This window comes from Dipodomys ordii, unplaced genomic scaffold (genome assembly GCF_000151885.1).
Source record: "Dipodomys ordii isolate 6190 unplaced genomic scaffold, Dord_2.0 Scaffold25, whole genome shotgun sequence".
Lineage (NCBI taxonomy): Eukaryota > Metazoa > Chordata > Mammalia > Rodentia > Heteromyidae > Dipodomys > Dipodomys ordii.
Genome location: NW_012267241.1, coordinates 907,713 through 920,766, shown reverse-complemented (window position 1 = coordinate 920,766; position 13,054 = coordinate 907,713). Strand labels below are relative to the sequence as shown.

The 13,054-nt window shown below is 42.0% G+C and overlaps 1 protein-coding gene across 2 annotated transcripts in view; it reads left to right on the top strand.

The window, feature by feature from the left end:
* The window catches only part of Slc14a1 (solute carrier family 14 (urea transporter), member 1 (Kidd blood group)), a 40,933-nt gene that overhangs the window by 15,809 nt on the left and 12,070 nt on the right, over positions 1 to 13,054 (top strand). For both annotated transcript variants that reach the window (XM_013014956.1, XM_013014957.1), the window contains exons 2-7: positions 4,563 to 4,716; positions 5,811 to 6,000; positions 8,263 to 8,391; positions 10,590 to 10,782; positions 11,693 to 11,840; positions 12,067 to 12,201. In XM_013014956.1, the coding sequence (XP_012870410.1) occupies positions 4,563 to 4,716; positions 5,811 to 6,000; positions 8,263 to 8,391; positions 10,590 to 10,782; positions 11,693 to 11,840; positions 12,067 to 12,201 (949 nt within the window). The remainder of the gene's footprint in view (positions 1 to 4,562; positions 4,717 to 5,810; positions 6,001 to 8,262; positions 8,392 to 10,589; positions 10,783 to 11,692; positions 11,841 to 12,066; positions 12,202 to 13,054) is intronic.

The following is a 13,054-nucleotide window of genomic DNA, read 5'->3' as shown; positions in this document are numbered from 1 at the left end:
TGTGATGTACTTTGACCAAATGTACTCCCTTCATTACCCCTTCTTATCTTCCCTCCCTTTGGTGTTTCTTCTTATCAAAAGAGAAACTCATAATGCAACCCTCAGAAACATTGTAAGTTCACACACACACATATACACACATACACACATATACACATACACACACAATATTTTTCTAAGACATATTAGAAATGTTTTTCATGGACTTTTAAAAATCACCTTGATCAAGTTTTCTAGCTTCAGAACAAATGAGCTGACGAAAATAAAAATACAATAAATGGAAAGGAAAGAAATAAATGTCACGCATGGAATTTCTGAAGGAACAATGGTATCGTTGGGTGTAATGGAAGAGGAAAAGGGAAGGGGGAAAGGGAGAAAGGAAGAAAGTTATTAAAACCCACCACACCTGTTGAATTCATGTTTACTGTTCGCACAGCAATATTTTATTCAGGTGCAAGAAAATAAGTCACTTTTTTGTGCTGGTATCGGGGCTTGCACTCAGGATCTTGGCACTGCCCCTTAATTATTTCACTCAAGGATGTGCTCTACCACTTAGGCCACAGGTTCCATTTCTGGCTTTTTGATGGTTATTTGGAGGTAAGACTCTCACAGACTTTCTATCCAGGCTGGCATTGAACTTTGAACCTCAATCCTTAGATTTCAGAATCCTGAGTAGCTATGATTGCAGGAGTGAGCCGCTGGCATCTGGCTTGCTGCCAATTTTTAAAACAAAAGAAAATGCATATTCCACTTGTGTAGTCAACTCTGCTCCTTCCCCCGAAAACCCTTTGCTGATGGGGATGTATGCCTTCTGTACTAGAGAGTCTGTGCAGGGCGGAGCCTTCCTCTGCCGAAGCACATCGGACTTGCTTCCCCTGACGGCTTGGGGCCTTTCCTATGCTCACCAGAGCTACAACTTCCTGTTCGCTCCCATCTCTTTGCCCTTTGTCATGTATGGAGACAGAGGAAAGATGAACAATTGATGACACCCATCATGGTCCTCTTGGGTTGGGCCCTTTGGAAATAAAGTTGGTGAGGCAGCAGAACGAGGCTTCGCTAAGGCTGGCCCTGGCCCCGAGGTGGTAAAGATAAGTATGCTTCCCCTCTGCTTCAGGGGACCTGGGCGCCTGCTCTGAGCTCTGCTGGGATGGGGTAGGAGGGATCCCCAAGTTCTGCTGAGCACAGGTTTGTGGCCTGACTCAAAAAGTCACATCACAGCTGGGCGCTGCTGGTTCATACCTGTAATCTTAGCTACTGAGGCAGCTGAGTTCTGAGGATCCTGGTTTGAAGCCAGCTCAGGCAGGAAAGTTCATAAGACTCTTATTTCTAATGAACTAGCAAAAGGCCAGAAGTGAAGCTGCGGCTCAAGTGGTAGAGCACCAGCCTTGAGCAAAAAAACTGAAGAACAATACCCTGGTCTTGTGTTTAAGTCCCAGTACAGGCATACACACACACACACACACACACACACACACACACACACACACGGCATTGCCATAGGTTTAGTGTACTTCTACCAGGCTATGGTTTTTTGACAAGTTTTGAAAAGTTAGGAAAACACAGGCTGGGGTTTTCTATTCCTCCTACTTCTATTAAAGTTCCTTTTTCTTTATTGTTCTCTCCTCTCAGGGGAATTGTAACAGACGGACCTTTTACCTAAGAGTCAGGATCAGTCCTTCTACTGGGCATTTTATCCACCCTAATATGTGTGGATCTTTAAAGTGCCAGTTAGAAAAGCAAATCTTCTAGCATGATAAAATTTCAGCATGAGCTGCACCCTTAAGTGATTGATTGCTTTCCTTCCTCAGTTTTCACGCCCTAGTTCTACAGCAGGTAGCAGATTTCCCAGGTGTTGCAGAAGGATTCATTTAGAATAAATGGTTTCTAAGGTCTCTGGACCTCAACTTCGGTCTGCTCAAGGCAGGAAGCCCCTCTCTCTAGGATATCAAAGCCCTCCCCCAATCATCCAAGCATGTGACTACTGGAGGCACAAATCGTAATAAAGTTGTGGATTTGGCCAAAAATAATTTAGTGTTTACTTAGCTTTGGGTGTTTCACCAGTGACTCAGATCATTCTGGTTCTCAATCGTGTCTGGCCAGTTATATTATCGGGTTTTGCATCAGTATCTCTAAAATCTCTTAGGTGATAGGGTATTTGACATTCTCTCAAATGTGCTGGAGATTTGGAAAGCATAAATTTGGTTATTCTGGAATTTGGGGGAGAACATCATTTCTATGGTTTCCTTTGGCTGCCAATTTTAGGACCTGATCATTTAGCTATAGAAACTCGGCAGAGTTGTAACTTTAGGCTTTGGTCATGGCCCAGGCTTAAGGCCTGTATCTGTCATGATTCTGCATGGCTTGAAAATTAGTCAGTGTTGCTGAGGAAGGGGCTTAGCATGCAATATTTTCAATTATGAAAATTAAAAAAAGAAATATCTTAGCCAGATGCTGATCTGTAATCCTGGCTACTTAAGAAGCAATGATCTGAGGATTGTGGTCCAAAGCCAGCCTGGGCAGGAAAGTCCTTGAGACTCTTATTTCCAAGTAGCTACCAGAAAACTGGAAGTGAAGCTGTGGCTCAACGTGGTAGAGTGCTAACCAGGCCCTTTGTTCAAGTCCCATGATTGACAAAAGGCGGAGAAAGATCTGAAAATAAAAAATAGTCACCACTTAGATGACTAAATAACAGGGAATTTTTCACAAATTCTTTTTCAGTTTCATATATTTAATGAGAGAGCTAAATAAGCACCAGGTAGATTTAGGTTGGATTGCCAGCTCCCTACAGTTTTCCACATAAGAAATTCTCTTTTTGTATTACCATACTTTATTTGCACAAGGGGGAGGAGATAATAACATTTTCACCTATGCATACAATGTATCCCAATTGACTTCCCTCCTCTATCATTCTCCTTTCATATAAAAAATTCATAAAGCGAAGATTCATTGGGTCAGGTGTGTTGGTGCACATTTAATCCCAGCATGTGGTAGACACAGTCAGAAGAATTGTGAGTTAAAAGCCAGACGGGGCTACATAGGTAGGCCCTATCTCATTACCACTCGCCTCAGATTAAAAAAATAACTCATGGGAAGTCTCACTGATGTTGACATCTAGCATTGTTTTGCCAAGATGGAATGACTTTGGTCTAAAATGTATTATTTAAATAGTTCGCATTTTGCAGAACAATTAATGGTCTCCATTGTTTAGAAAGCATGATGATCAGTTGGACACTGAAAAACACAATGAAAGAATAATAGTTACACAATAATAAATCAGGTACACATATTGGTTTCTGCACTGAGATTCATAGAAACCAAAACTAGAGTCAGAATGTTTTGATTTTTTTAGGATAGTAACCTATTTTCTGTAAATATCTATGTGTTAGGTATGATCAATTGAAACAGTGTTCTAGCCAAAATTAGCCTGGAACTCTTCTTGCCTCGGGAAAAACTGGCTAGTCTATCTATCTGTGTGGGCTTTGGTCATGTCTTTTATAGCTATGGCTTCAACATGTCACAGTTATGCTTCCCAGGATGGAATTCAGTGATTCCCACCAGCCAGGATACGTTCTGGGCTTTTCTTGCACAGTCTAGCTGGTTTGCTGCTAGCTTTCTCCCATTACCTACCTCAGACATTATGTCACTGGTATTCTTTTATATCTGCCATTGGCACTATGAAACCTTCATTTTTACCTACATAGTACCATATTCTGGAAATGCTGATGATACTCACCTATTGCATACTTATGAAAAATAGTGAGCACGAGTTACAGTTCTATCATTTATATTTTCCCAGGGTATGCTTAGTAATTAGGTTTTGTACCTTCTTATGCTGTGCAATCTGAACTTCTCTATCTTTATGGAATTGTTTTCTTGCTTCTTCGTATGTATTTAAGTAAGAGATTTTAAAAGATGATGTGAGATATTTATAAGAAAGAATTCTAGCAGTCTTGGACTTGCAAAGTAGAGGTCAGGGGTTCTTAGGCTGTGTCAACACATACAAACTTTTCTTCCCTTTCAAAATCTTAAGTAAAAGATTTTACTTGTGTCTTGTTTAAGAAATGAATTTTAAAAGTCTGCCGGTCTTACAAAGTAACTAGCCAGTCTGCATTAAGGAGCAGGAAGTTTTGAAGCCTGATTTCTTGCTCTTTCTATTGCCAGTATGCAGCTCAAGCACTTAGTTTTAGCTCTTTCTGTATTATTATTTGCTTCATTATGCTGATATCAACTGTTTTTCTTTCTTCTCAACTAGACTAAGCTCTTTGAGTGCAGCAAGTAGGGCCTCAGTAACTGCTTGTTGAACTAGAAAGTGAACCTTATGATATTATAAATCAGAACCTTATCATGGTCATATTTAAGATACTGAGGACAAAGGCAGTGTAGAATTTGGGACCATAGAAATTCCATGGTATTTCAGAAGGAAACGAGTGTTCTCTTGGTCCAACAGGACATCATGGTCCAGATGCATGCGTTTACACTCACCTTTTATGGCTACTCTACCCAGGCTTTAATGTGGACAGTTGTATAGTAGGAATATTTATGAACTCTGTCTTTCCTTCAAGGAGCCAGAGGAAGAGGCAGCCATGGAAGACTCGACCATGGTTAAACTAGACCAGAGTACAAACCAGGTTTCCACAGGTCGGGGGAGAAGGTGCGTCCCCAAAGCACTTGGTTATGTCACCGGTGACATGAGAGAATTAGCCAACTGGCTTAAAGGTATTTATGTGTTCATTTCTTGGAGAGATGGGAGAATTGGCTTTAAGAAATGATGTGAAGTATTTCTACTGATATCTTGAGTTGTATTCCCTAGTCATTATTCTCCATGTTTCTACTTTAATTTTTTATCTTGAAAACTTTTCCAAGTTAGTTTTTTCCTGGCCCTATTCATAGTATAGAAAACACTTATCCCTATGTTCTAATTTCATTACTTAAAAAAAAATTGCTGGGCACTGGTGGCTCACGCTTATAATCCTAGCTATTCAGGAGGCTGAGATCTGAGGATCATGGATAGAAGCCAACCAAGGTAGAAAATCTGGGAGACTTAGCTCCAATTAACTACCAAAAGGCGGCAAATAGGGCTGTGACTCGAAGTGGCAGAGTGCTAGCCTTTGAGCAAAAATGCTCAGGATCAAGAGCCCAGGCCCTGAGTTCAAGCCCCACAGCCAACAAATAAAATAAATATATAAATACATAATAAAAAATAAAAATGTAACTGAGCAACTTGGAAAGCAGAGGCAGGAGGATCTAGCATTCAAATTCAGCTCAGCCAAAATTAGCAAGATTATCTTGAAACAAAATTCAAATAAAAGGATTGGGCTATAACTCAAGTTATTCCTTTGCCTTGTTCACATTGCTGGGTTCAGTCCCCAGTACTGCAAGAGGCGGGAAGAAAAAAAGAGAACAAGGGAAATGGAGAGAGGGAAGGAAAGAGGAAGGAAGTGAGCAGGAAGAAAAAAGAGGAGGAGGAGGAGGAAGGGAGGGAGGAAAGGAAAGAAAAGACCAAATGAAAAAATGGAAAGGAAGAAAAATGAAAAATTTACTATTTGTTCCTTTGGTTTGACGATCTGTACTTCTGAGCACAGTAAATAAGTACACTAGATACTATTTTCTGAATATCAAGAAGCTAGATGATTTCAGGGGTCTGGGAGCCTTTAGGACACAAAGGCTCATAGGGGAGAAGCTTTAAGGAGTATCAAAATACGTTTTCCTTCCAGAGGATGCTAGTGCCTTTGTTCAGAGCAGGCTTAGCATTGGGCAGGACCGCCATTCACCCTGTCACATCCTCCACTCTGCTCATTTCTCTCTTCCAGATAAGCCTGTGGTGCTCCAGTTCATAGACTGGTTTCTTCGAGGCATATCCCAAGTGGTGTTTGTCAGCAACCCCATCAGTGGGATCCTGATTGTGGTGGGACTCCTGATCCAGAACCCATGGTGGGCTCTCAATGGTTGCTTGGCAACAGTGATCTCTACTCTGACAGCCCTCTTGCTCAGTCAAGACAGGTAGGCACATGTCTTCATGCCAGTTTGCTCCCTTTCTCAGACCCTAGCCAGACAGCCATCATGCACAATGGTGATAAAGCCACACCCTGCCCCGAAAGTAACAACCTTTATTCCATAGAACTCTATTTGCCTTTAGTCAGAGGCCAGGAAACCATTTATAGTGTCTTATCCTTAGTATCTGAGTAAGTGACCAGAGGTAGGTGTAGTAACCAGAAACTCAGCTATAAGTTATCTCTAGGAGATCTTTAAGGATTGATAAAAATTATTTATTAGCATTTCAGGGCGGGAGTGGGGGGAACAAACATGAGTTCATGTTAAGTCTTTTTTTTAACTTCTAATATCATCATGTTCTAGTATTGAGATTGAAAGATTGGTCTCTGTATCAGAAAAGCAGTGCCTAAAATGTGAAATCGTTGCACAAGTTTGGAATGATGGGTGATTTCTTTCTTTGTGTGTAGTTTCTCATTCAACAAGGAACTTCTACAACGTGACAATAAACACGAAATCATGTCACTGTCCCATCTATAATCCCTCAAATGCTCCTGCAGAATTTGAATTCTTTAACTCCCTTCATGGCCCCTCTTCTCATTTTTCCAATGGTATCTCACTCACAAAAGTTCTCGAAGCCCAGCCATCCCCATTCACCATTCTTGGGGTCCAGGAGTCCCCAAGAGTCCCCCCAGCTCTGCATATGGACAGGGATGGAAAGTCTTAACGATTTAATAGTAACCCCTTTCTATCTTGTTCCTGTGATCAGTTTATCTAACTCATTCTTCATGGACAATTCAAAAGTTAGCTCAGCTTCTGAAGATAGGAATACCCACAAATTGTAGGACTTTGCCATTCCAAATAGTCCTTCATTGTTTTCCTTCAATGAAACACCAACCTCATCTCTGGGGCAGGTATTATTGACAAGATAAGTCATAGTTACATGTGCTAGTTTTCAAAGCTCCTTTATTTTCCCTGGTCCCAAAAGACCCTATTCAAATGATAATACCATTTGAGGTGAATACATGTCTTCTGGAGGTTTTAACTGGGGCATTCCACAACCTGTGGATGCTGCCATTCATTTCCCATGGACCAAACTCAAGCCCCAAATCCCCAAGCCTACTGTTGAGAGGACAAGACTTTTCACAGCTCTCCACTGTCATTATGTGCAGTCCCAATTTCCGGTTACAATCATACAAATTATATTGACTCCCACATTCCCTGAACAGGAAGTCTCACCCCTAATGTTTTCAAGCCGATGAAGGCATGTGATGTCATCTTATCTCTTCTACTGGTGCCTCTGAGGTCAGTTAGAAACAAGCCAAATAACTCTTATACCCACTCCTGCCAGCTCCCACCAGACCCTGTCATCTGACCACCAGCTGCAGCCCTTCCCCTCAGGCCCTGGGTTTGACTTCATCCACTCTCTTCATCATCTTTATCCATGCCCAGTGTCTCTGCAAACATGGCCCTTGAGTTCCTGACTCTTGGGAAGCACAGACTATGCCCTTCACAGTGCCACACGTTGTCAACTCTCAGAGCCCTGGGGGAGCTGGGGCTGCTTGTCAGCCTGGTCTTATTCTATGGGTTGTCTGCTTCCCAATTAGGAAGTTGAGGTCATCATAGCCAGAGTGCAAGCCCACCCACAGGATAATCTTCAGAAGCAAAGTTAAATACAAGCAGAGGGGGTTCAAAAAAAACCCATATACTAAACATTCATATAATTGAATGGTGATACTTTACCAAGTTTTTTAAAAAGTAGTTTTTTTCTTTACAACAACTTGGAAATGTGTGTTTAGAGAACAAAATGCAAGCAAAGGACCACAAAGCTGTATGCTAAGGTATTATGAAAACGAATTTCCCATTTTAGGAATCATACATCTCTTACCAAAGGAATCAGATTTAGGAAACTTCCATATGTCAAAACTTCTATTCTCAGAGGCCCTTCGTGTTTTAAAATAAGTCATAAGAACTGTATGCAGGAAAGTATAAAGGAATGCCTTTCTTGTTCCCTTATCAATCTCTGTAGAGCTGTCCTTGGCTCTGACACCTGTGGAGGGCATTATTTTAAGTGCCCATCAGTGCTTTTATCTATACATATTGTACTTGATTTGGGTATTGATATTCATATGATGCACTTGATAGGAAATGCATAACTAAATATAACTGTGTTTTCTAAATATGAGTGTGATTGAGACCTTACAGGTATAATTTATGTGCAAGTCTAACCCAAGTCCACCTGAACACTGTCTGTGCTATGCCTTTTCCCCACAGGTCAGCCATAGCAGCTGGACTACAAGGCTACAATGCCACCTTGGTGGGCATTCTCATGGCTGTCTTCTCGGACAAGGGTGACTATTTCTGGTGGCTGCTATTCCCCGTGTCTGTTATGTCCATGACATGGTAAGTTGTACTTAGTTTTCAAAATGCCTTTAAAAAGTTGTGGAGGGAGGAAGAAATGAGGAGTTGGTTATTTTGTGAACTAACAAGTGTTCTGTGAATGGATGGAAACTGTACAACAATGAGAATGTATTGTGTCAATGAATGACAACTTAAATCAGTTAAGAAAATTGTAGGTTATGTACCTTGGCATGATCTTAAAATGAATAGAAAAAATTGATTTCTGTTATCCCTATTAGAAAAGAAACAATCCCTTAAAAAGGTGTCTGTTTCCTTACAGCCAGTTTAAGTGATTTGGCCTTGTGATAGATTCTTCTACATGTTTACCAACACTGTCCCCTCATCCAGAAGAACTCAGAGTCTTAACTACATACTGACACAGGTGCAACCACAGGATACACCCACATTACCATCAAGATGGATGGAATTACTCTCATCTGCTGTCTAGATGACAAAACTATTGAATCTCCCCAGGTCATCCTAAGTAGTGTTCACACTTGAACACAATGAGGACTTACTAAAACAGATAGATGGCTGCCTCCCCATAGGTTCTGATCAAGTCCACTGGGTAGAGCCTGAGAATTAGTATTCTAACAGTGCCCAGATGATGCTGGTATGGCTGGTTTAGGAAGTCCACTTAAGAACCACCATGAGGGGCTGGGAAGGTGGCTCAGTGGTAGAGCACTTGCCTTGCATGCCTGAGGCCCTGAATTCTATTCCTCAGCACCACATAAGCAAAAAGAAAAAAGCCAGAAGTGGCACTGTGGCTCAAGTGGTAGAGCACTAGCCTTGAGCTGAAGAGCTGAGGGACAGCGCCCAGGCCTAGAGTTCAGGCCCCACGACTGGACCCCCCCAAAAAAAAAAGAAAGAAAGAAAGAACCACCATGAGTATAGGCATTCTCCTTACCTACCTTTTCTAGCCCCATTCAAATAATTTTCTAGTGGGATGTAAAGTTTTTTAAAGCATACCAGCCCCATTTTTTTTTCTTAATTCAATCCCTTAAAAAAAACTGATCCTTCAAACTATTTTCTGTGTTGACATCATCTTAAATTGTTTTTTCTTTCTAGAAGCAAACATTTCTGTCTCCCATATTTAGAATATATAATTCTAATAGGCACATGAGTAAAACATACAGGAGGGCCCATGAACACCCTGGCTGCACGCACATTGTAGCTGCACGCACAGGTTCGTGGAGGGCCTGTCAACAGCATCATCCTCCCCAGGAGATAACCAACAAGGGCAGAGGTCAAGGCAAGTTGAGTGTTTACCATAGCTCCCACAAGTAGGAAATCTATTCTGCTCTTAAACAATGGCTTCTTGATTGGGTAAATAAAAGAATAACACAAGAGGCCCAAGCATGTAAACCAATCCTACCTTTGCAGACCAGGGAACTGAGGATGAGTGTCTAACCTGAAGTTACAAAGTTTATCCACAGATCCAAGATATAAGCTCTATGTAAACTCTACGCTGCTCCTCCATGCCATGCACCTGCATCCTGCCTTGAGCAATTTTCCCCAAAAACATAGATACAAATAGGAAAGACATGTGGAATTATATATGCCAAACTCAGAATCTTGGTTATCTGGTGTAGGGGAGAGGGATTATGATCATATAGTGTTACACAAAGCACTTTAATTATATTTTATCAAGTACTTAATTTTTTTCAGTCTTTGTTGTTGGTGGTGGTGGTCATGGGGTTTGAACTTGGGGCCTGGGCACTGACCCTGAGGGGTTTTGCTCAAGACTAGCATTCTACCACTTTGAGCCACACTGCCATTTCCTGTTTTCTGGTGGTTAATTGGAGATAAGAGTCTCTCAAACTTTCCTTCCCTGGCTGGGTTTGAACCACGATCCTCAGGTCTCAGTCTCCTGAGTAGCTAGGATTACAGGCATGAGTCACCAGTACCCTTTTTTTTGTTTTTGTTTCAATCTATCTATGTAATTTACTCTGAGAAGCCCCAGAATTTTCTTTTCAAAATCCAAGTATATTAACAGTTGGTTTTTAAACTGTATTTTGGAATTACTGTCTCTATTATAAAACTGATTCTACACTTTCATTCTGTGGCAGGTTTGTCCACAGAGTACATCAGGGGCCTAATTGACAGATGAAACAAAACCCCTCCATGGTGTAGAGTGATTCATTTGGTCAATCTGCCTTCTTGTCAACACATGAGGATTCTTCTATTCTGTTCCTTTTTAGCCCAGTTTTCTCCAGTGCATTGTGCTCTGTGTTCAGCAAGTGGGATCTTCCCGTCTTCACGCTTCCTTTCAACATGGCACTATCGATGTATCTTGCAGCCACAGGACATTATAATCCATTCTTCCCAAGCAAATTATTCACACCTGTAACCTCGGTCCCCAATATCACCTGGTCTGAGCTCAGTGCCCTGGAGGTAAGATACACTGTCTTCTCGTATTCACTCTGCCTCTGGGAGTCACACATGTTCTGCTGGTTCATTGCCCATAGGTTTGAGAGATTTCTAGATTCTCAGCTGTCTAGTGGCCTATCTGTCTTCATCCTGTCATTCCTGTTCTACCCCAGAACTGGGAGAGTTTTTGTTTTGTTTCTAAATGACTATTTGGTCAAAGTCAAACTCCTTCCTTTCTTTTCTAAATGCTAGCAGTACCAAGTCCATCAGAAGTCAGATACTGTCTTGTGAGCTTGACCCTTGTTTGGGCAGGTGTGATGGGGCCTCCTACCCGAGTTAAGTCTAGGCCTGATCTGCTTCCGCCAGTCAAAATAGTTGGATGCTTACTCTTTGAGTTCATCACAGAACATCTCTGAGCTATGCTCTTTTGGGGTCAGGCAACTAGAGTATGTGTAATAGTCCAAGGTTCTCAAGCTTTGCTAAGCATCAGAACTACCTGGGAAAAAATTTTAATGGTCAAACTGGATCCATCTCAGACCCTATATAACTTATAATCCCTGGAGATGGGGCCTGGGAACCTAAATTAACAGCATACCAAATTATGATGCAAGCCAAGAATATGAGAATCTCTGTACCATGTATCTCTTCATAGGAAGTTATGGAGACAGTACAAACTTTCAAAAACCTGGTGAGCCCCCATCAAATTCCAGCTCTTCCTCCTTGTGTTTGCAGCACAAATCTGCCAGAGATTTCTTTTACGTAGTTGTTGGTGTTGTTTCGCCTTTGTCTGAGATTTTGTGAGATAAGGTCTCACTAGGTAGCCCAGACTAGCCTTGAACTCACTACCCTTCTGCCTCAGCCTGCCTAGTGCTGAGATTATAGAGGTGTGCAAGCATGCCTGGCAGGGGTCTCATTTTTGTACTTGCTTTTGCAGCTTTTGAAGTCACTTCCTGTGGGGGTTGGTCAGATATATGGCTGTGATAACCCATGGACAGGGAGCATTTTCTTATGTGCCATTCTGCTGTCATCCCCACTCATGTGTCTGCATGCTGCCATTGGATCATTGCTGGGGGTAGTGGCAGGTAAGCACAGCTCATTGCCAAATACTGATGATCTCTTCCACTCATATATGGTCTCAGGTATCTTCTATGCTCCAGACATTTCTTGAGGCCTCTGCTTCTAGGGACCAGTGGGAGCTCTCAAGATACTTCCCCTAAACTCCACAACCTCCCCCAGACACATTGCCACTTGTCATGGACACTTCTGCCATTTGTCCAAAGCTCTGATCACTTCTATCTTGTCGAGCAGGACTCAGCCTTGCATCTCCATTTGAGAACATCTACTCTGGACTCTGGGGTTTTAACAGTTCTCTCGCTTGCATTGCAATTGGAGGAATGTTCGTAGCACTGACCTGGCAAGCCCACCTCCTGGCTCTTGCCTGTGGTGAGTATCTCACAAATGGAGTTTGGGAAGAATCCCACAAATGGAGTTTGGGAAGAATCCCACAAATGGAGTTTGGGAAGAATCCCACAAATGGAGTTTGGGGAAGTTTGTTCATGTCAGTGGGGTTGAAATCAAAGACAAGCAGAAGTGTGGGGGGGACTATATGAGCAATTAGAGCTGGAATTCTAGTTTAGTTTACTAAGAAAGTGCCTACCCAAAGCAAGTGATGTTCTCCTTCTCTGAGAGTACTAAAGCCATCTTTACTCACCTTCTTGGTTATTGTGACCATGGGGAGATGGCATTGAGTCCTATTTGCCATTCTATATTCTATATATTTGTTGGGGGGCGGGGGGAGGGTTGACACATTTGACTTGTCCTGTATTCATGCTTGCTATTGAATCCTAAACACTAAAAAGAAGTAACTCAAGCCAAATAGAGAACCATGTTTCTGAGGAAGCATTAGGATTACATGATCCATCCAGCTGTCTCAAACTGGAGTGTGTAACAGTTTCACCCAGAGTGCTTGTTAAAACACAGATCGTTGGAGCTCATGCTAGGTCTGATCCAGTATTAGAGGCAGGGGAGAATTTGCATCTCTAACAAGTTCCTCAGTGGAACTGGTGCTGCTGACCTAAAGACCACATGTTGAGACCACGTTATTAATTCTTTCTCATCTCCAGCATTCTAGCTAGACCCTGCTGTAAGGTATATTAAGTAGGTAGGTTTCATTCAGTAGCCAATGAAGAGAGCACCATGTGCTATTCAGGCAGGAAAAGAAGTTTATTTCCTGAACTGCTGCCCCCACCCCACCCCCATGCATGGTAGAGAGGCGTGGTCAAAAAGGGAGACCCAC